Genomic DNA, 21,625 nt, shown 5'->3' on the forward strand with positions numbered 1-21,625 from the left:
ACACTTAAACAGGCTGCAGTAGGTGAATTTTGACACGAGGCTTCTCATCTCAAAATTGCATACTGCTGTTCTGCAGAAATAACCTCGGCATTTGAATGCATCACCTGCAAACATATCTGAATGCCTTAATTGTTTGGGTATTTCACCAAGAAATTAGGGTGTTTTCACCCCCGCTCTTTCAAGTGCATAATAAACATAAGGATGGTGTCTATCCAACAGTAGTATAGTCATAGTTAGTGAAAAAATAAACACTGGATGTGTACAACTTGCATTTAATGCAGTGTTCCACAACAACTGCAGCATTCACAGTTGGTCATGGCTACTTTTACTTATGTTGGGTACGGGCTCTGATTACTTCATCACTGCTGGTTTAGTTCTGTAAGAGAGAAGGAAACAATACAGTCAATGGGGAATTATTTTGGGAAACATTAACGAAGGCAAAAGCTAGCCTCTGAAGTCACTTACGCAAGATACATTTATTTATAATTAATAATTTACCTGGAATTGGTAAAAAAAATTAATATATATATGAATAAATACAATTTAACTGTTTAAAGTTGCCCCACATCTCAGACGATCTATGCAGTGGGATAAATCCTTAAAACTGTACTGTTTTACCATTACGCATGTGTGTGTGGACTGGTGTGTGTGTGTGTGTTTAAAAACAAAATCACAAATACACACACTGCACCTTGTCGGCACTGCGGGACAAATTCATAATGTGTCACACTGCAAACACAGGTGCACATTTTATTTGTGTCCTGCAGGGAGCCTGAGTGTGCATATATTCTCTGATGAAAAAAAATAAATAGAGGCAGGATGTTAAGGGGGCCTATAGACTGCAGCTGGTGATGGTGTAATTAAAACAGAAGGTTCATAAGGCTCGCCCATCTGTGCGTATGAGGAAAAACTCACCACGATACAGTCCTTTAGGTAGTAGGCTTACCTTGCTTTACTTTTTGCTTTACTTTTTTCTGATACAACAAACTGATACAGTTTGATACATTCACTAAAACAGCTGGGTGAATTATTGTAACAAAAGCCAAAGAGAAGTTAAACACATGCACAGAAGGTTATCAAATGTAAGGCAGTAGTTGAATGAACAGAAATACTTACTTTTAAAGAGGAAAGACACATAATAGATGAAGAATTTGAGTAAGGATCATAATGTAGACACAATTATGTTCAGGGATTGAGTTTTGATTTAAAAACTAAAACTATGAACTATTTTTTGTGTCATCCTCACTACTAGTTAGTTTGTGAAAATGTCTTCAAGTGAGGTTAATTCATCAGCAACTCTGGAAAATCTGAGCTCACTTGGTTTCGCCAGTTATGTTAATTGGGTCATTAGAACCTCATGAAATGAGAACAAAAATTGAAAACCAAATAAAACTTTATTGCCCAGGCTTCAAACTCTTCACACATTCTTTGTTACTAAGGACATTTTGTGCAATGTCACAAATTCACAATTTTTTTTTTTTTAAATAGGATTAATATTCAGAGTGGTATTATTGCTATTTTATAGGGATGTCTGCTGCAGTCTTGGAAGAAACGTGGTCAAGCCAAGCCAATTGCATTTATTAAATAGCGTTGTCTCGGAGGCCTTTACAATCTGCACAACATACAACACCCGATATTCCTAAACTGATCATTTAAAAAAAATGTGTACAGTAAGGTATTAAAATTTGCATGAAAGTATATGAAGTTGAAAAATTTAGTTGGCTTTTACTTTAAAGCAGCTGCAGTAATGAGTTAGGTACTGTGTGTTCAGTAACTGACAACAGTTTGGCTGGAAGGAAAGAAAAGTAAGGAATTAATAGTTTGTTTAAGAAACTGAACCATTGGTAGAGAAGAACAGTGGGTGAGAAAATGAGAATTGCCCAGAATTATATGACACTTTAATATACATTTTTGCAGTGAGGACTTCTGACCAGGGATGAACGATATTGTCCGAATGTCATCAGTGTTAACCGATAAAGGCTCTGAAATAAAGATCAAAATGAACATTTCTGCATATGACAGGCAAATAAAATGATGCTTTGATCATGCTTAAATGCTTGACACCATGTCTGCAGTGTGAAGGTTTTTAAACGTGTCTGAGACTCGTAGCAAAGTTGCTGTTTACAATAATTATATCTGGGAGAGCAACACACCAGCCTGTTTAAGCGGGAGGAATCTTATGGTTTTGTTTGAAAGACAAAAAGTTACATACAAATAAATATTGCATGGTTTACCGAAGGAAACAAACTAAGTTAATGAAGTTTTTGTATTGTTTCCAGTAAGTGGGCACATTTTGAAAAGCGTTGTATTTCATGTCTACATCTGCCAGTGTTTCATCACGATAACAGTAGCAATGAGAAACATATTCGTTTCACTGCAGGAGACTTGCTGTTCTCTGCAATTAGGTGGAAAAAACACCTTCGCCTGTATCAGCCAAGAGAGTTGGAACATATTATCATATCAGATATCAGAAAAATATCCAATATGATACATACCGACTTCATACAGCATTTGCATTAAAAAAAAATTAAAAAAGGCAGCCTACATATTGTAGATCCTTTTCAATACAAAACATGACACACCTGTGAGAGTGCTGTAGTGCACAGCATGGGATACATGCGATGAAGTAAAAATTAATTCATAAAAGGCCAGCATAACTAATGGGACTGTCACTATGGAGAGGTACAGTAAATAAATGAACAACTTTGGCGAGTATTGTATATCCACACATATGTCAGGAGTTTAGCTTTATCCTCAACACAATTAGAGGACTAGTGAAAATCTGCTTAGACAATGAGCTCACTCAAAGAACATCTGCAGATGACCAAATTACCAGCCTTGAGGTCAGCCTCCAAGATAATGAGCTGTAGCATTACTGCGTCGCCCAGTGAGAATGCTCAGCCCAGACTCGTGCAGTGGAGGATGACTGGGACTCCACTGCTCCACCCTTTTTTCCACCAGCGCAGAGTCTCTAGGGGAAGGGGAATGATTTTCTTGAACTCATCAAAGACAATTCCTGCTGCACATCTTGTGTGTGAGAAGGCCTATGACTGTGGTCTGAAGAGAAAGTGAGTCACAGTGGAGCACTGTTGCCTATTCACTGATGCTAGTCGTCATGGAAACTGCATGAGCTGGTGAAAAGTGTTAAACGACGGCAGAGGCTGACGGTGGCAAAATTAATTGTTAGAGTAAAAGCATCAGCACAATTCAGACCTCATTTTACAAAAAAAAAAAAAAAAAAACACTTTTCAAAAATATCCTACTTCCTTATTTAGTCAAACAGGGTAATTTTGGCCAGGGTAGTGTTTCTTGGCATCTCTGACCCATCTAAAAACGGCCATGCTGTTGCTCTTTTTAATGACACAGCGACTTCAGCCTATTGTTCAGGCACCGTTTGAGTTCAAACATGTTTATTAGCTGCTGTTATTGCTGAGGAAAGTGAAAGGAGCTGCAGTAATAGCACAAACAAAAAGTGGAAGAAATCAGGGGTTAAAAACGACCTCCCATGGACCTAATAGTTATTTCATACAGCCAGTCTGAGAGTGTGAAAGAAAATATGGCGGATATAAAGATAAGGTCTCAGAAGATAAAATGCCTCTGCCTATCTTTGGCAAGTACTCTCTTTCTGTTTTGTGCTGTGGCTGCATCTGGTTGTGGTACAATTCTCATAATCTCTGAGACAATACAGAGAATAACTAACACAGTTTTGGCTCTTTACCCCCTCCTCTTATTCCTGGTTTCTCTTCCTGTTATTCTGTCTCTCCTGTGAGCCTTTTCCTGTGACCTGATGGTCAGAGATAAAGTACAGAAATATAAAAAGATTAGGTCGGAACGTTCTGTTTTTCCTTCTGTCCATAATTTTTTTTTTATTCACTAAAAACAAACCTGATATTACTCACATGCTTAGATAATTAGACACAGCAGGACTCTGTCACAAGCAGTTTATCTTATTTCTATCATAATAAAAGCAAGTCCTCAAACAGAAGCTGACCATGTGATACTGACATTTGTATTGTAGTTTTCACAGATCAAATTCCTATATGCTCCTTCACACACTGACACCAGCCAACACTTTAGACCTCACCTACACAGCTACCAAACATCCTGGATTAACCAGAGATGTGGGCACTGCAAGGCATAAAAGACAAATGCTTGTACATATCAAATAACTGCTTACTCACCTAAGCTTTAAAGACAGACCCTAGTGGGTGGACACAGATACATTTCAGTGCCGCTGGCGCGTGTGCTCTGCCAGGGCAGAGCTAATGGCTGAGTCATGTTGGCCTGATGTTGAGACACAGAGCTGATGAATAGGAACTGCTGGCGATGAGGCACAGAACAGCGTGGCATCCTCCGACCACACAAGGCTCTTCGGTTGCCTTCCCACAGACCATCTCATGGCAACCGGGTTCACAGAGCACAGCGGCGCATCCGGGGGTCAAACGGCATACCGTGTACGGTGCACAGAGGAGGCTCGCCAGCTAAAAGCAGGACCGGAGGTGCACAGAAAAAACTGACAAGGCAGATGATGAGTGCGTCACTCGGCTGTGGTCGTGGGTACAGTGCTGAAAGTTGTGATACGGGAGAAAAAGGAGACTGTGAAGGGTGACTGGAATCTGAAGTGGAGTTTGGGCTCGTGTGTCTCAGATCTGAGAGAGACGGGTGCTGAATCTCACTTGTTAACGAGACTAAAAACCCACTGCCTCTTGAATCTTTTTTTTTTTTTCATTCAAAACAGGAAAATATAGATAAAATGTCTGTAGAGATATTTACATTGACATTATTACAGTTAATATAAACTGATTTCCCTCTTTTCACTTTGTTCAACGTCTTCAGTCTGTCCCCAGTAGTGGTGAACGCCCAAGCGTTACTCATCGACAAGGAAGTTGATGAGGGCAGTCCTCGGGGACAGGATGGCTCGCTTGATGTTGCGTTCGCTCAGAAACGTATGTCCGACGGGGCTCTCCAAGACCAGCTGCTGCACCTGACTGGCGTCTTTGGACATCTGCAGAGGCATCGTCACTGTGCCACAGGCCTTGTTGTTTATCTTAGGGTAAAGAAATAGAAGGAAAGAGATGAGAGAAGTTACTAATCTGCTCTCCATTCAGATAGTTTCCATCTGACAGAGCTTCTGCCATGTGAAGCCGTACCTAAACCCCTTCCTGGCACTAAAGTCTCAAAATAACAGACTCCACCTCTCCTTCTTCATTCCCAGTGCATTTAAAACACATAGTTAGTGGTAGGTATGGGAAGGGCAGTCCGTCTTGTATGTTTAGAAGCAAGTGTATGTGTGCACACGGTGAATGTAATCCTGTCTTTGGAAGTGGTTGCAAATGAATGGTGTGGTGTGTGTGTGTATGCGTGTGTGCACGCGTGTGTGTGTGTGTGTGTGTGTGTGTGTGTGTGTGTGTGTGTGTGTGTGTGTGTGTGTGTGTGTGTGTGTGTGTGTGTGTGTGTGTGTGTGTGTGTGTGTGTGTGTGTGTGTGTGCGTGTATGTATTTGAGGGCACTCAGCCTTGGTCTCCATTCTGGGACAATCCCAAGGACATGATTAGAGGACAGAGGGAGCGAGGCAGCCCACAACAGAGAGCTCAGTTTGAAGGAAAACCAACATCATCATCATTGAGCTCTGGGAGCTGAAATATACTCTACTGTATACACGCTGTGTGTGTGAGTCTGCATGTGTTATTGGAAAGTTTAAAAAAAAAAGTAAACAAAAATGCGGAGATGTGTAAAGGAAGTACTATTTTCAGTCGCAGCAAACTCAAATATGGAGAGTTTTACACAAGCAGTCATGTTTCCATTCAGAGAATATTACATTTACTGACATTCATTTCCTGGAGACTTACCCGAACTATAACTACTAGTTACATAATCCTAACCGTCATGTTAACCAAAATCTTCACGATAAAAATGTAATGACTCCCCAGGATGTGACAGTGTAATCAGATTTATGGCCCACTAACAGGAGTAATTTTATTTTTTTGTCTTGTTTTTCTTGTTTCTTTATCAGAATAAAGTCCAGTGAAAGATAGGTGATGTTATTCAGCTGACTGTTTGCTGTCATTACACTACATTGGGTGGGGGTGCGGGGGGGTGGAGGTGGAGGTAGAGGACTCTCAGTGGATATGACCCTCAACAGAGAAAACCGTCGGAAAGCAGTTTGAGCTTTCATCTATTAGCTGCGCCGATGCTCAGGGCAACGTGAAGACTGACATGTGTGAGTGAGTGTGTGTGTGTGTGTGTGTGTGTGTGTGTGTGTGTGTGTGTGTGTGTGTGTGTGTGTGTGTGTGTGTGTGTGTGTGTGTGTGTGTGTGTGTGTGTGTGTGTGTGTGTGTGTGTGTGTGTGTGTGTGTGTTCATGGGCCTCATTCAAGTAGATTTTCTGAACTACTCCAACACAGCTATATATTCCCTCTGATTGTCTGTACACCTTTGAAATGCATACATACAGACACAAACACGTTGATTCCTGACGATGTCATTTGCTGCCAAACTGGTGGATTCACTGTTTGTGAGCTGACAGGCCGTTTAAAAAGAAAAAAGAAAAAGCCCACGAGTCAGGAATAACACAGGAGCTCTGTTCTTGACTTTTAATTATTGACCAACTTGTCTATTTAGCTTAAAGCACATCACTTGACATGCCGACACATAAACACACAGGTACGCGCACACGTGTGCACACACACAAGCTAATCATAGGCTCTTTTGAAAATTACAGACTTTGACTGTCATCATGGATTTAAGAGTTTAAGAGTGAAGAGTTTGAATGAAAATGTTCGAGAATGCAAGAGAAAATTATTAGTTACAACTATTCGTAAAGTGATGTAAAAATAATGACCACAGTGATGGTGCCGAGGGGAAACTTTTTTTTTTTAATCTTCAAAGCTAAATATTAAGAAAAATAAGAGCTTCATTTTAGCCTGACTGGTTTGTTGAGACTTTTTTGTTCACCAAGCGTGAGGCAGAACTTTGATGAAGCTCCAGCTGCCATGTACTGACTGAGTGCATCGTTGTTCAAGTCTGATAGTGTGGGATCCTACCAGTACAGACAGCTCCACAAAGTCAGGGACCTCCAGATACTCGGGGTTCAAAGTGGGCCAGGTCTGCTGCAGGACGTCTCCTCCCCGCTGGAGCAGAGGGCTGAGGGGATTTTTCACCTGGCAAAGACCTGGGAGAGAACCAAGAGGGAGAAACAGAAGGGCATGGGTGACCATACCGGCTGAGAAAACATATGCAGAGGAGAAAAATGTTGTATACCGTGTGTTTTGAAAAAAATAAAAAAAATAAAGCTGTGGATGACTTAAAATGTTACTTTTATTTGTTATATTTTATGTTAACAAAAAAAAAAAATCTCGATGAAGGGTTAAACAACAATCCAGCTACCCTTGTCCCTCCTGTCCTGACTCTCAGTTAAACAGGCGAGTGCACATCCTACTGAGCCACAAGGGAAGGATGTGAACTTCCTCTATCCTGCACTGTGTGTAAGGTTACAAAGAATGAGTGAAAAGTACAGCGTGACTGAGGTCATATGTTCCTCACTTGTGTATTTTAAAAACTACACGCATGAGCACTGACAAAATGCACACAGCTACTCATTACACAACACACACACACACACACACACACACACACACACACACACACACACACACACACACACACACACACACACACACACACACACACACACACGTACTTCCTTCTTACTCCCAGCCATCATCCGTTAGGCCTTCCTGACTCTGGCTGTCAGCTGAACGCTAAATTTTTCCGGGAACCTCTCTCCTCTCGGCTGTGTGCACAAAGCTTGTGTACGTGTGTCAACGACAATAAAGGGATGTCCTTCAGGCCAGCGCAGGGGCAAGCGTCCACACAGGGCATAAAAAGTGACGCTAGCTCTTCCTTACTATTGTTTGTTTGCTGCAAAAGGTCTTACAGCACTGCTTTCAGTTATGTTTGATGGACCGTTAGGGTAATAAATAAGTTAATAAAGTAACTACCTACCTACCTACCTAATTTGGGTCAAATGTACTGTAGATTTGTTTACATGGGTTAACAGGAAAATAATTAAAAGGTTTTACACTTTATGCGTGCATGTGCATGAGGGTGTAATTTATTATGTGTGAATACGATGAGTGTCACCAACCTGCCCACAGTTCAGAAGCCAAGTGAGGGGCCATGGGTGCTGTCATCATAACCAGGGCAGCCAGAGCTTCCTCAAACTCCGCACTGTGCTGCAACACCCTGACCCTTGAACTCTGAACACACACACACGGAGTGGTAAAAGTGTCATTTCCAAACTGTGCATTATATTATACACATATATATTATAATATTTGCGTTGTAGGTATCAGAGGGTGCACTCACAGTCAGTGTGTTGGTGAGTCCCATTAGGCGAGAGATAGCTGCATTGAAAAGGAAATCTTCTGTGAAGTGGTTTGTCACCTGAAAATACCAACAAACATGGATTTAATGTTTTGCGGTTGGTATCTCTCCTTCAACCAGTCAAGTTGTATTTTACATCTGTGTTTGTCCCGAGTCATATAATATATATAGTGAAGACTTATAAAGCTGATTCTGACTTAACACAAAAGTTGTAGCCATGACAGTAACAAAGAAGATTCAAATATGAATGTTGCATCAAAAAAGCTACAAATTATAAAACAATGCTTCGCACACATTTCACACTAATCCGACAGCACAAAAGATCTATACAATCATCACAGTTTCAAGGTAAACATCCCAAATTTGTGCCACTAATTAAGTATCTCACCCAATTTTGCAGAACATTATGATATCGCAGTGAAGTTGACCTTTGAAATAAAATGGTATCACTTGATCATTTTATCCTGTTTAGACATTAGTAAAAAAATGTTGCCATAATTTGCGCATTCATTCTTCAGTTACGGCCACAAATGTGTTTCGTGAGGTCACACTGACCTTCGAGCACCGAAATCTCATCATCTTCAGGACCAAGTGGATATTTTTTTCTAAATTTGAGGAAATTCTGTGAAGGCGTTCTTGAGGTATTGCGCTCACGATAATGGGACATACAGAAAAAGACAACAACCTGTCTCCAGAGCAGGGGCATTTACGGGTGATACAGTTTGAGGCTTTATGTTCTGTTTTTGGCGACTAGACATATGGAAGCTAGACATATGGATTGATTGTGTCATGGAATATTTTGAGTCTGCTTCTGAAGAACCATTGGAAAACAATGACAGGCTCAGAAGAGGAGCCTCCTCCCTTGTTTCATCGTGTGTACCAGCTGAAGGCACACAGCATGTCAGCATTCCCCTGCTTAGCCTTCTGGGAAGAAGAACCCATTTGGGACGGGCCTTAGGGAGGACGAGGTTGATCAACGGGGCTTTTCTAAGGGACAGATCAAAGTACAGGCTGGGCTTTGAGAGCTTATAGCAAACAGCCTGAGGTCCTCTAAAAGCACTGGCCCTGAGGGGAGGAGAGAGAATCAAACCTGGCAGCCAAAGGAGGCTATTTATAAAGTGTGAAAAGAGACCGAGTGGATTTAAAATCAATTTCCATCCCCTTCTGCTATTACTCTTTAGTCTAAGCTGTTTCAGGTTGCAACGGATGTTCAGCATTGAAACAAAAAGCTGGGAGTCATGACTGTGTAATGAGTGATGCATTACTAGCATGATATAATACAATACCTTGTAACTGGGAAAAGACAACTTACTATGCCCTCAAACTATACAATGTGTTGGAGTGACATAAATTAATACCAGACATTAAAGAAATTAACAGCAGATAACTGGAACTAGTAGAGAGATTAAACTAAAAATAGACCAAGATGACAGATGCAATTTGTTATTCAAGGTAGATGAACAATAACCTTTTGTGAAAATCTGGGATTTTGAATTTGGACCCATCACTGACCCCTGCTGGTAAGAACTGTCGTAATATGTTACTGTTAAAAAACATCTCCGTGAGACACTTTCAGCCCAAATCACAGCAGGTCTAAGCTACCTCTTGAATGGCGTAGTTCTTGTTCTCCCAGATCTTCTTGGCCTCAGCCAGCTCCTTCTTTTTCAGCAGGGAAGGATTGGGAATGTCTCCGAGTTGCCGCACTTCTCTCAGCTTGGTCACCAGCTGCCACAGGCGAGACTGCCATCGAAGAACCCCAGGAAGAGCGTCGGCTGGAGTGGGTCACCACACAGACACAGAAGAATCGAATATTTTGAAAAACTGCTGGAAAAACTGAAAAACTCTAAATGTATTCATTTGAAAACAAGTGGTGCATGTCTCTTTGTGGAAACAATTTTGCTCTCACAAAACCACCGTCCTTTAACGTCATTCTCATTCATTATTTCTACCACTATGTGTAATTTTGCAGTAACATCTCACTCTTGACATTCCAGAGGATGTCTTGTTCAGGCGGTGCGGAGTAAAGGATGTAGAGTCTGGCTGTGTCCACGCCGTACTGCTGCACCACCTCTTGGGGGTCCAGTCCGTTGTGTTTAGACTTGCTCATCTTCTCCCACGTCACCTCAACACGACCACCGCTCAGCGCCAACGGCTCCTTATCTGGACGAAGCAGGTCAGAGGTCAGCGATAGCTGGATAAAGAGTCTATAGTGCTGAGATTAAATGACCAGTACCTCTTGTTTATCTTGTTACCAAGCAATAGAGAAAAGCAGAAATTCCTTCAGCGTGATGCCAGTTATAAGAAACCTCTCAGGTGAGAAACCTCTCAGGTGTCTTCAAAGGATTTAAAGGGATTTGACTTTTGTTAACTTGTCATTCTTTTTGGAAAAGCAGTAAAGCACAAAATAAGGAGAAATTTTTCTTAATAGCGCAAAGAAGTGGGGTGGGATAGTGGAGTCAAAACTTACTATAATTCAAAAAAGCATAAACTGATGTCATGAGTCCATATTTGGTTTGTCTCTGTCTGTCACTAGCTGTTTCTTTCTGAAGGGTTACAAGGAGGGAAGCCCTCACCTCTCTCATCTATTACAAATGTTTCACATCAACAAACACCCTCCACATTGAGGTAGTGTATACCTGTGAAATCTATTTCCTCTCTCTTCAGGTACTGGCCGCTGTCTACCAGTTTGAAAGTCTGGCCCTTGATCAGGCCCTGGACCAGGAGCTTCCTAAAAGGCTCTCTGGAAGACAGAAAGATGGTTCATGACAAAAACACACAAAATGTACACATGCACCAACAGCAGATAAACCACAGCGTACTCCACCTGTGAACCACGAGGCCCTGATCCTTGCAGAAATGGGAGAGGAAGCGAGCATAGTACAGGTGCATGACAGCGTGTTCCTTCCCGCCGATGTACACGTCCACAGGCAGCCAGTGATCTGCGAGGCGGCGCCCAAAAGGCCTGCGGAGGAAGAGCAAACATAGTGAAAGGTAAAGCTCCAACTGTATTTGGGAGGGTAAACTGTTAATCTAATGTAATGTTGAGTTAAAAGGACACAATAAAAAAGAAAACTGCTCAGTAAAGTCATCATTTCTTTCTTTGTCCTTCAAGCTTTTCTGTTGATGAAGATCACACAGAAGTTCTGTTTCCTTTTTTTTTATTATTATTTATTTACATCCACAGAGGCTGTCACTGCTCATGCTAACTACTCAAATGTATCTTCATATCAAAGGCACAACTTCAAATTACAAAAGGATTTTTCTTTAAGGCAACACACAGACAAAATGTTTACAACAGCAAATGTAAGAGATGTTCCGGGCCAAAGGTTTTATTATTCTATTTTTGACCATATATTATCCATTCATTTGACTCTCCGATGTGATCTTGTCCTCTGGTCTTTTATTTGCCAGATTATGGAGTGTATGCTGAGGAGTTGAAAATTAAGTGACATTATTTTGAAAGCTTTATCATTTTATGATTATTAATGTTGGATTAATCAGCAACTGAGAGTAGCAAAGCAGACTTTTGCTTGTGTATATTTACATAATATACTGTTAAAATTAATGTTATCAGATGGCACTGGTTATGTACAAAGCACATGCACACACTTTTCCTCCAGGGGGCAGGCTGAATCTGACACTATTCAGGGTTGGCCAACAAAAGCATCCTGAAGCCTCCCCTGTTTAACACTCACAGAGAAAAAGTATCAAAGGTCTGTTTGAAATTTGGCTCGGAGGACTTCGTCTTTAGTCAGCTTCACATTAACAACATGCTAAGTATCTGTTTCTTTTAGATCACGACCGCTGCATGTGGTTAGCCTGCCTGTCGCGATGCTCAGCAGTCACAATGCTTTTTAGGGCAGACTACTGTCTCTGTGTGTCACCTTTCACACCAGTCATTACTCTGCTTCACACCTCTCTGCCTCTCACCCTCCCTCTGTGGCTGATGTTGTCTCTGGATAATTGAGCCAGGAGGGGAGAAAAAAAAAAAAAGTTATGAACTCGCAACACTGAAAATAATTTAGCCTGTTTGCTGGCACCATTCCAGGGAACCCCAATACACAACAACACACACACTCTCATACAACACCCCTGCCCAGGTCTTTCCTCTTACTCGCTACTTTCAACATCTCTTGCCTCATATTTTCATCGTTTCCCCCTGTGCGCATGAGGCTCAGCGGGCCGACTGAAATGCACAAATAGTGTAATTGCTTTTTCTGTTGTGCCATAATCTGTCCAGCTAAGAAAAGTGAAGGAGGGAGCAGGAGCCCCCCCCCCTTTTAAAGCTGCTTTACTGCTAGGTCAGGGCACTGGGAAATTAATCTCTTTTGTTAAGCTCAGGGTATCGCCACCATCCCAGCAGGTGACAGCCATGGCTCCATAATCTCTATTGGCAGAGAGTGCAACTTTCAGGGAAGTGTGTGTGTGTGTGTGTGTGTGTGTGTGTGTGTGTGTGTGTGTGTGTGTGTGTGTGTGTGTGTGTGTGTGTGTGTGTGTGTGTGTGTGTGTGTGTGTGTGTGTGTGTGTGTGTGTGTGTGTGTGTGTGTGTGTGTGTGTGTGTGTGTGTGTGTTTGTGTAAAGGGTGTGTGTATACAGGCATTATACGCATGTTTGAAGTGGAAAAGAGAGAGTGGGTGATCTTACAGTGAGCATAATTATGCATTTAAGTGCTTTCATAAAATCCTTATATAGAAGAGTTGGAGTGGAAGTGGCCAGAGAAAAATCAAGTTTGTATTTACATAGCAGAGATTACATAGAGAACAATGCATTTATTGTATATGTAAACAGACAGATGTTTATCCGCCCACTGCAAGAGCAATTTGTTCACCTTTTTCTCTTCTGGTTTTCATTTCATTTACATTTGAACAAATAGGGTGAGAATAAGATCTGTGCCATTTGTGCTCAAATCTGTCTCAACATGAGTAAAAAAAAAGATGCAAATGTAAATAACTATGTTTTAATTGGCCAGATTCACAGAGTCAATAATAGAAAGTGAAGTCTAATGAGGAGGCTGTTTGTACCTGTCTTGGTTATGAGGGTCCGTGTATCTAAAGTAATACCAAGCTGAGTCCACAAATGTGTCCATGGTGTCAGTCTCCCTCCTCGCTGGGCCTTTACATCTGAGGAAAGAGAGAAACAAAGAGAGAGTTGGCAGAGGCTGAACCAAAATTAATATCGAGCTGACAAATTAGAACGCGAGCAAATGAACGACCCCTGTTTGTATGCTCAGAGAAATGGCTCATTATGTGATTTGTTTGTTTGTGTGTGTGTGTGTGTGTGTGTGTGTGTGTGTGTGTGTGTGTGTGTGTGTGTGTGTGTGTGTGTGTGTGTGTGTGTGTGTGTGTGTGTGTGTGTGTGTGTGTGTGTGTGTGTGTGTGTGTGTGTGTGTGTGTGTGTGTGTGTGTGTGTGTCAGTGAGTGTAAAGCCGGCTCCATCTGGCTGTAGGGGTCATGTCCCTGCAGAGGAGCACAGCTGAAGCCAGACTGGCAGCAGAGCTGTGTTCCTGTGCCCTGACTAACAGGCTGTGCTAACAGGGAACGAACTGGCAGGCCGCACACATGATCATGTGTTTGTGTTGGAAATGCCACCTCGTGCCCCCTTCTCTCCAAGCCAAACAGCGGCTTGGGTACGTGATGCGAATCTGCCAGCGACACTTTCACAGCACAGGAGAGGACATCTGTAAAAGACCTGGGGAGAGTGGAGCTTTTGGAGAGTGTTTTTGTTTCAAATTTAAAGCACTTAAATGGAAGAGTGACAGCATTCGTCTTTTGCTTTATAATGAGTCTCTGCAGATTTAAATCAGTGTCCCAGAAATAGAAACACAGAAACAGCTCTAAGCTTTGCTACGGTGTGTGCAACAGAGCTGGTATGGTTTCCTGGACCTTATGGGATGTCCCTGTTTGTCTTTCTGTCTGTCCCTTCAGTTGCACAAACAATCATCTCACAATCAATTTTTCAGTCACACACTCACTAACTGACACACAAAACATCTCGACCACCTACCATACCGGTCTATAATAAGGCTGTGATGATGAGGTAAGAGCTCGAGGTTGCCTAGCAACAAGGCTAAGGTGTAGCAAGGTTAATATTTGAAAGCCAGGTGTGATTTCATATGATGAAAATCCAGCAGTATAACGAAGCCCCCGTCCATCATAAAAGATCTAAAAATGGGAAACCTCTCAAAACGGAGAAAGACAAATTAGCACAAAAAACCTGCTTGAGCAAGTAGGATTTCTCACCTCCTCTCTTGCTTCAGACTGACCAATCAGAGACCAGATTGTGGTTATTTGACAGAGCTAGTACCAGCTACAGTCAGACTACTGAGGATCAGATTAGACGACGCACCAGCTACGCTCTCTGGGGATGGTCCTCCTCTACGCCGTGAAAGGAGCCTAACAACAAAACTAGGAAACTAAATCTGAAGCAACCTGCTTGCATGAGTGTGTAAAGTATGAAGAGTGTGTTTGTAGGATAAGCCAGAAAGAGCCAAAAGGCTCTCCAACAGATGCAGCAAGGGAGGCAGCTGCCCACTCCATGAAGGCTTTCTTCCCAGGGAAAACAGCCCTCCATCTGCTGTGTGTGTGTGTGTGTGTGTGTGTGTGTGTGTGTGTGTGTGTGTGTGTGTGTGTGTGTGTGTGTGTGTGTGTGTGTGTGTGTGTGTGTGTGTGTGTGTGTGTGTGTGTGTGTGTGTGTGTGTGTGAGTGAGACTCCTGAACGTGTGTGTGCTGCGATAACTAGGTGGTCTCTCCTTCTCTCTGTCTTTACCTTTGAATTCAGAGAACAACACACACTTGCGTGCACACCTTTCTAATCAGGCCAAGCCAAGGCAGGGTTCAGTTGGCAGGCTAATTTACAGTGCTGCAGAGGGTTGAAGACGAGAAGAGCACACAGGAAATGACTTCCTCAAGGACAGATAAAACTCCATTTCTGCCGCCCATCTCTCATCACCCTGCTCTTCTGTGCTCCACTCAAACTTTAATTGGACATGGTCGACGAGTGAAGGGAACAAATTTCGACAGACACTTAACAACGAAGGGGAGATGGGAAGAGAGGAGATAACGGCATCTTTGCGATTATACCCATCAATCATCGCTGATGGGAGGCATTATAGTAGCTTCGTGGAAGTGAGCGAACACAATCTGACGACTTGTGCCATCTGCGACTGAGTGGGCCTTTGTTTTAATCAACACGGTGCCATGGCGGTGATTAGTCTTATTCAGAGAGGAATTCCCATGTCAGCGAGGGACTCTGGAGACGCCAGTCAAGTCGTCATTCTGCATTCAACACCTTCACTGAGATGAGCTGCTGAGTGACATGTGTGCGATTACGTCCTGTGCACAAAAGGTAAATGTGTGCGCGCATGCATGTACAGTGTTTGTGTGTCCCTCGAGGCACAGCTGGTTTACATAACTTCCATCATCGTCTCATGCTGTTCCTGTCACTGATGCCACTCATTACATTACCCCATCTGAACAAAAGTATTAATCACGCAATTTACAGAGCCGCTCTCAATGCTCTGTGTTCCTGTAAAGCCGTCAGACCCCACATCAGGCCTGACAGCAGGCTCAATTTGTCGGTGCTGGTCTCCTGAGGCGACACAGGAAGTACAGAGGAGAGGCGGTCACTGGAGAGGGGTTGCATGTAATTCAATTCTCACTCTACAAACACCATAACAGGCAGGATCAGTTCCCTGATCGCTGTTGTCGTTGCCAAAAACAAATAACGCTGCATCTCATTTACAATATCACACAGCTGAAAGGGGTTACTGATGTGTTAACGCTACCAGAGATGGCGGTGAGTCAGTGACTTACTCAGGGGCACTACTGAAGGGTGGTTTGGTTGCTGTGCAAATGTTGTATAAGATCTAAAACTGAACCGAAACTTCATGGGAATGAGTGAGAGAAATTATTGAGGGGTTCTCACACTCAATTGAATAAGAATTTTGAATTACTTTTAGCGTCTGGTTTGTTGAAATTTAAATAATCAAAACTGGACAACACAGAGCTCACGATCTTAAATTCAAAATGATTTGTTTAAGTGAGAGGTACACAATCTCTTTGACTTATGTCCTTTTAAAATGAATCAATGTCTTCTTGTATAACAGGTTCCATACAATATGCCAACGTGGCAACCAATCCATGATGTCACCCATTGGTTTGTGAACTGCTGTTTTGAAGCCTCGAGTTCAGCATTTCGGCTGTTCCCATCTTGTTTATTTTAAGCCAGATGTGTTCATATTTGGACAAGCTGGGGAGGAGCGAGGGGTGGATAAGACTGCCAACCCAAGGACACAAAATCTGCCCACCCATACCGGTAACCTGACAGCACCCCAGGCATATCAATCAAACCAGGCAACACCATCAAACAAACCTCTGTTATCTATCTAATCAATGATGTAATTATTTTCAGAAGGACCACCAGAACACTGATCAGAAGGAGGGAATATTGTTAATGACAGCATAATGATTTGTGGAAAATATTTATTGACTTCTCAGTCTTCTCACCTGGGACATTTGCAGTTGACCCAATCATGTGCAGCTTCCAGTGGCAACGCCCCTTTTCCTGTGAAAGATGGCAGCTTTGGCAGACTAACAGGTAACTCCTCCTCAGGGACCGCCACTGGACCACAAGACCCACAGTGCACCACAGGGATGGGTGTGCCCCAGTACCGTTGTCTGGATATTAACCAGTCCCTGAGCTTAGAGCTGGTGAGGTGGCCTCCAACCCTCTGCTCTCTGGCCTTCTGGGTAATGGAGTCAAAGGCCTGCTCTCTGGTGAGACCTGAGAACTACATAAAGAAGAGAATAAAAGAAAGAAACAAGAAGATTCAAATTTGGAGAAAAAAGGAAGAATTACGCAGCAAAATTGCATTTTAATAAATAAAGACATCATCATCATCATCATCATCATCATCAGTGCTGACCTCCTCAGAGTTTATCAGAGTTTGTGTCCCATCGTCGAGGGTTTTCAGCACTGTGGTCCAACTCAAATTCAGAGCTCTGGCCACAGGCAGATCCTCCTCACTGCAGTCTGGCACACCTGTCACATACAAGTACACCATGAACATGCAAAAAAAACAACCAAAAACATGAAGACAAAAATGGACATAAAAGGATGCACATGACTGAGAGTAAAAACCCTCCCTGTGGTGATGTTAAGCATGCTGTGATGAAACTAACAATCCCTTGGGTCCCACCTCCACTCTGTGACAAATACTCACTGAAGGTTTCACATTGACAATGGTGCATAGTACAAACACACAGTGAATGCTGACTATTTAAAATGTTAGTAATACTGGGGCAGGCCCTTTTCAATAGGAATTGTTTCAAGCTGTTTTCTGACTCCATGAAGAGGTCAGTTATTTTTATTGCTCGTATATTGTGTTCGTAGTATCGGCTCGAAGATGCCAGCTACACAGATACCCACCGAGCACAGTGTCCAGATAGCCATCAAATGCCTCCTTGTGTGAGATGACCAGGGGAACCTCGTGGCCGGTGAACAGGTTGTGAGCCGTGACCTCTGTCAGGGAGTCTGAAGAGTAAAGGGGCGGGAGGAGTAAGAGAGGCAGCGCTGCTTCCCCTGGTAGCTTATTATCAGCAACCATTCACTGCTCAGACTTCTTCGAGGGAATCCCAATTAACACATACTCGGTCCTCTGCAGCTTCTACAACCATACCTCGACAGTATGGTGGTTAAAAAAAACATATTTACACAGTCACATGTGATGTGGACTATATAAGAAGACAAGTACAGTACACATATTTAATGATGTGTCTAAAAACATGCAAGTCCTCTTCATATAAGGGCTGATGTTTCACCATCGAATCGCTGCTTTTAATTCCACATAATATGCAAAATAAATCACAGCCTTCACCAGTATGAGCCGTCTTATGCTGCATCTAAATGTGTGTATTTAAAAAAAATTTTAAAAACAGCTGCTTTCCAAACCTGACAAGAAGGCAAACATGCCATGTGGAAGTGTGCTCACCTCTGCCTGGCTGAAAGGCTTTCTGCAGGGCAGAGCGCACGGTGCTGTTCCCATGCAGCAGTCTGTGGGAGGGCAGGATGGCCAGGTAAGCGACTCCGAACACCGTCTCCGGGGAGGAGCTGTAGGCTGACAGGGTCTGCCCCGTCTCCTCCCCGTTCACCTGGGAGATAAGAGAAGAAGTACGTGGGGAACCTCTCACCTCCACAGTAGCACTGGAGCTGAGATAATGAGAAGGACCTGCTGGCTTTCCTATTACAGTTTCGTGTCTGCACAAAAATGACTAAAGCATTTCACTGCTGAAACAATCCAATCATCAGTCACATTTTCATAATTGGTTGATAGCTTTACTTATTATATCGAGTACTAATCTCAAACATTTGCATCTTAAAATCAAAGAGACTTTCCTTTACGCTGTTAAATGATTATTGTTTTTTTATGAGATTAAAAATTCAAGATAATTGAAGGATTTCTACCTTGTGAAAGGAGTATGTATTAATTGAATTGATTTTAATGAACAAATGATTAACAAATAAACTAGTAAATGGTCATTGAATCTTGGGACTCGGACGTGTAGGCAATATGTGCCGTATGTAACTCTTTGGCTCATAATAGGACTATAATGTACAGTTTAATGTAATAATAATTCAAAGACAGACACACTTATTTGTAGGAGATTCTAATTAATAATTAGAACAGATCATGTCGAAGACATACTAATACAAACCTCAGCCCACTGGGGATACTTCAGAAAAGAGGTCCTGTGACATTGTGTGATGATGTAAATGATGTAAAGTGATTTAACACCCCCCGGTTTTGACTCAAACCATAAAAACACAAACAGACACTAAGGTAGCCTGACCCTCTTTCTCCAGAAATACAAAGACTTTTAAATTTAGTGACAGATTATTTTGAAGGGTATAATAATAGTAGTCACAGAGGGACCTCAGCGGTGTTTTTGCTGCCGCTCAGTTTGAAACAACAGGGCACGTGAAGAACTGTAAATATAGCTCTCAGAGAAGTCAATAGAAACTAATCTGTGACATCGTTTGTTTGGGTAAATTGCCACTTGCAGATGGATGAACCCATTGAAAGTGAATAATGGAGCGAGGATTTCTACGTGATACATGATTCTTAACAGAAATATGTAAGTAAACAGAGGCGTCAAAGAATCTGTAGTAAAGCCAGCAATCAGCACTCGGGGTGAAAGAGATGAGAAACGGAGGCAGGGACGAGAGGGAGCAACGGGGGAAACACTCGGTGGAAGAGGGCCAAACGACTGAAAGAAAGCAAGAATGATGCATGATTAAAAAGTGAGCGGGGGAGAAGTGAGCTGAGACTCACCTTGAGTTTGAAATCAAAGTAGCAGCCGGTGCACTCTCCAATCCAGTTCGCCTGCATGGCTTTGACCCCGTACCACTCTGGAAGGTCCTCCAGGGCGTCCAGGAGAGGCTGCAGGAGGGAGAAACAAACACAGACACAAGTTTACCGCCGCGTATAAGTTCGGAAAGAGCTAATTTTTCCACTTCACTGTGGAAAGTATGTGTCTGTCTAGGATAATGCATTTTGCTCCAGCTCAGTGTGGCCTCTTTCAAAGCACAGCCAATTTATTTTGACAAAACAGCAGAGCCGACCAGGTCACATTATGCAGACAAAGACGGAGTTTCAGAAATTCTGACCTCCGCGTGCCCTACTTCCTTTAATATCACAAAGCAATCGCCTATACAATGTGCATATTCCCTCTCTTTCCCACACACACACACACACACACACACACACACACACACACACACACACACACACACACACACACACGCAGGGTTGTTCCACGTGATTATAGGGAGCTATGCATATCAACGAGGCTCGGACCAAGAAGTCACAGCTGGTTTGAGGCCGGAGATGTTATAATTCTCTATTTCCTTTTTAGTTTGTCACAATCTATTATCCACAATCCCCCTCACGGCTGCTGCTTCCGCATGCAGTACCTCATCACGGAGTTATCAATACAAACATGAACACTGGCCACAATCATCACTGGCATGACTGCAGAGCGTGTCAGTTATGGTTTTGTTCCAGAGTGGGAGAAAAAGAGATCGAAATCCCAATTAATCTGTGTCAGCATGACTGAGAGACTCTGAGGAGACGCAGCAAAAACAAACTGGCGATGAAGAAAATGCGAACACTGGAGAAGTTCAGACAGATAACTGATGATGGCTTTAAAATGAGAGGTAGTAAACGTTTTTACTTTCCTGGGCTACGAAATATAGTTTGGCACCCAGAGGCAGGAGTAACTGAAATATGTACAGCAAGGACAGGAGTCTCCATGGCAACTAAGAAAAGCTTGCAAGAAAAAGCATGGTATAGCAATAACTAAGGACTGGTGAAGGACTGGTGTGTGTGTGTGTGTGTGTGTGTGTGTGTGTGTGTGTGTGTGTGTGTGTGTGTGTGTGTGTGTGTGTGTGTGTGTGTGTGTGTGTGTGTGTGTGTGTGTGTGTGTGTGTGTGAAGAGAGAGAGAGAGAGAGAGAGAGAGAGAGAGAGAGAGACGTCAAGTACACTTCTGACCAAAAAAATATTACTCAATGCACTGGCAACATTTCTGGAAGTTATGCACATATTTGAGCAATACCATAAGAGAACAATAAGCCACGCTCTCAGTTTGTGAATCATTCAGATGTCAGTGTGGTGCAAAAGGCAGGCAGCTTTTGTCGGAGTGAAACAAGAAAAAAAACATTTCCCCTCGGGGATTAATAAAGTATATACCTACCTACCTACCTACCTGATTATGCATGAAACTAAGAACTCTGCAACTGCCACGTGATAATTTAACTGCCTGCACGCTCCACATCAATAAAACCCATCTTAGTAATAATGCAGTCGTTGTACAGTGTGGAACAACTTGACAGCTAAACTGAATAAATATTGTCTGAGGTTAATGTTCTCTGATGGACGTGTACCGGCGAGGCAGACAAAACACACATGCAGGGAAATCACAGTCCAATTACATCCCTTTTTATTTGGCACACTTTGCTTTGACACGGTCCTCCTTTCTCTCCATCTGTCTTTCTCACTTCTTTCCCTTAACACCTCCCTCCCTTCCTTCCTTCCCTCCTTCTCACTTCTCCGCTCGTCAGGGAAAATTAGAAATGCAAGAACACATTGTCACAGTGGGCAGCTTCCACCTCCACTCACACCTCTGACATGGACAAATATGGGCGAAACTAAGTGACGCCTGTGGACCAAATTATTTTTTCTTTTA

The 21,625-nt window shown here is 42.6% G+C and overlaps 1 protein-coding gene across 1 annotated transcript in view; it reads right to left on the minus strand.

Moving 5' to 3' along the window:
- Positions 1–1,375: 1,375 nt before the first annotated feature.
- The window catches only part of lars2 (leucyl-tRNA synthetase 2, mitochondrial), a 39,579-nt gene continuing 19,329 nt past the window's right edge, over positions 1,376–21,625 (minus strand). Inside the window, exons 8-21 of the mRNA XM_069693256.1 lie at positions 19,713–19,820; positions 18,372–18,531; positions 17,810–17,914; positions 17,307–17,422; positions 16,888–17,171; positions 13,405–13,503; positions 11,208–11,345; positions 11,020–11,123; positions 10,364–10,543; positions 9,986–10,155; positions 8,366–8,443; positions 8,145–8,256; positions 7,042–7,169; positions 1,376–5,047 (exon numbers count right to left, since the gene is read on the minus strand). Coding sequence (XP_069549357.1) covers positions 4,868–5,047; positions 7,042–7,169; positions 8,145–8,256; positions 8,366–8,443; positions 9,986–10,155; positions 10,364–10,543; positions 11,020–11,123; positions 11,208–11,345; positions 13,405–13,503; positions 16,888–17,171; positions 17,307–17,422; positions 17,810–17,914; positions 18,372–18,531; positions 19,713–19,820 — 1,962 coding nt within the window. The 3' untranslated portion in view covers positions 1,376–4,867. The remainder of the gene's footprint in view (positions 5,048–7,041; positions 7,170–8,144; positions 8,257–8,365; positions 8,444–9,985; positions 10,156–10,363; positions 10,544–11,019; positions 11,124–11,207; positions 11,346–13,404; positions 13,504–16,887; positions 17,172–17,306; positions 17,423–17,809; positions 17,915–18,371; positions 18,532–19,712; positions 19,821–21,625) is intronic.

The sequence above is a fragment of the Brachyistius frenatus genome, unplaced genomic scaffold (genome assembly GCF_029030835.1).
Source record: "Brachyistius frenatus isolate BFR_SWC_R1_liver_20210118 unplaced genomic scaffold, ASM2903083v1 Contig_14, whole genome shotgun sequence".
Taxonomy (NCBI): Eukaryota; Metazoa; Chordata; class Actinopteri; family Embiotocidae; genus Brachyistius; species Brachyistius frenatus.